This window comes from Vombatus ursinus, unplaced genomic scaffold, assembly GCF_900497805.2.
Source record: "Vombatus ursinus unplaced genomic scaffold, bare-nosed wombat genome assembly UNPS02014768.1, whole genome shotgun sequence".
In the NCBI taxonomy this organism is placed as follows: Eukaryota; Metazoa; Chordata; class Mammalia; order Diprotodontia; family Vombatidae; genus Vombatus; species Vombatus ursinus.
Window position 1 is genome coordinate 37,415,087 of NW_020954546.1, and position 2,002 is coordinate 37,417,088.

The window sequence follows — 2,002 nt, forward strand, 5'->3', positions numbered from 1 at the left end:
ACTACAAAGCAATGAGACATCTCCATGAGGAACACATAAAATCACTACCTGTCATGGCTCCTATGGGTGGGAGGTACATGGACTGGGTCAGTGAGAAGGCTAAGACTTGTAGCCACTCCAAGACTCTGGTCAAATGGGCTCCTGAGATAAAATGGGGCCAAGAAGGACTTTGGGGGTGAAGGAGTGTGGAAAACTTCTGACACTTGGGGATGCTATCTATTGGCCTCAAGGTAATGGGTCTGCTTTGATGGCCTCTGGGGAAAGGAAAGAGTTTCTAGAAAGGGGTCATTTCATAACAGGCTTCATCTACCATTACACTAGAGGACCGTTCCAAGTGAGGGATAAAAGAATGAGAGATAACATTCAAATCATTTAAAAAATCTTTTCTTCTCTTGCCTTCTTTCTTTGCTTCGTGTTTGTTTGGTTCCTTCTCATACAGTCAAATCATCCGACCTTGCCCGGCTGCTGGCTTTGCTTAGCCGGCTGAGGGGTCTGGTGTCATCCGCTGCCAGCTCTGGGCACAGTGGCGCCTTCTCCACTGGCAGCTCCGGCAGCTCTGGCTTATCTCCTGCCTTCCTTTCTATTGGGGTCCCCGCCTTCTCCTTCTCCTCCTCTTCCTCCAGCCCCACAGTGGCCTCCGGCGCCTCCGGGGTCACTGCCTCCGGTTCCTGCCTCTTCTCTTCCTCCTCTGGCGGCGCCTTTGCCTCCTCCTCTTCGCGCTCTGCCTCTACTTCTTGTTCTCCCACTTGAGCATAGGAAGGGAGCGTTTCCGTGTAAGCTCGGGACAGATCTCCCAGAGGTCCAGTGCCAATCTTTTCTTCGAAACGGCTGAAAGGGGTAGCAGCAAGAGGTCTTGTCTCCACCACCCCGACCTCAGTCAGGGGGAAATAGTGGGACACGATTTTCTCTTCTTCTAGGAGCTGGTAGCCCTTGGCCTTTTGGATGGAGGAGACAGCGATGGAGTGGAGGGATTTCTCAGGGATTTCCCCCAGGGGTTGTTCAGCGGGCCTGTTGAAAGCAGATCGGATTCTCTTCATGCCCAGGTGGCTGATTTCCATGATGTTGAGGAAGAGGGATACGGAGGCCACAGACAGCATGAAAAGGATGAAAATGGTTTTCTCGGTGGGTCTTGACACGAAGCAGTCCACCACGTTGGGGCAGGGCCATCGGCTACACTGATACAAGGGCAGGATTCGGAAACCGTACAAGAAGTAATGTCCCACGATGAAGCCCACCTCAAAGAGAGTCTTAAAGATGATGTGGCAGATGTAGGTCCTCAAGAGGGTCCCTTCCAGCCGGAACTTTTTGGTGCCCTTGGTACTGTTACTGCTCTTCTTGGTACTGCCTTGATCCAGGGCCAACGGTAGCCTCTCCCCATTGCCCCCAGACTGCTGGCACATCTCCTCAGCTTCCCTCTCCTTCCGCTTTTCTTCCATCCGGACGTGATGCACAGCATGGCCCACGTACACTAGGGATGGGGTGGAAACGAAGATGATCTGTAACACCCAGAGGCGGATGTGGGAGATGGGGAAAGCCTCGTCATAGCAGACATTCTCACAACCTGGTTGTTGGGTGTTACATACGAAGTCCGACTGCTCGTCTCCCCACACAAATTCTGCCGCCGTGCCCAGGATGAGGATCCGGAAGATGAAGAGGACAGTGAGCCAGACCCTGCCGATGACGGTGGAGTGCTCATTCACCTCCTCCAAGATGTTCCCCAGGAAACTCCAATCACCCATTTTTCACCCCCTAGGGGAGGAAGAGTACAAAAAGAGTGAGTGGACGAAGCATGAACCATTTGCCTTTTTGCTGAGGCAGCACAACTTAGCGGCGAGGACACTGGATTTAGTCACCTGAATTCAAACCTCATCTCTGACACTCGCTAGTTGTATGGCCATGAGAAAATCACTTAACCTCTCCTGTTCGTCTCTAAAATGGGAGGGTTTGGACTTGATGAGGGGCAGCTAGGTGGCGTCTTAGTGCATAGAGGTTTGGGCCTAGA

At 52.4% G+C, this 2,002-nt stretch overlaps 1 protein-coding gene across 1 annotated transcript; it reads right to left on the reverse strand.

Moving 5' to 3' along the window:
* Positions 1 to 431: 431 nt before the first annotated feature.
* LOC114043330 (gap junction alpha-8 protein-like) lies at positions 432 to 1,739 on the reverse strand. The gene has a single exon (XM_027862409.1). The coding sequence runs from the start codon at positions 1,737 to 1,739 to the stop codon at positions 432 to 434; it is 1,308 nt and encodes a 435-aa protein (XP_027718210.1).
* Between the last annotated feature and the right edge of the window lie 263 nt (positions 1,740 to 2,002).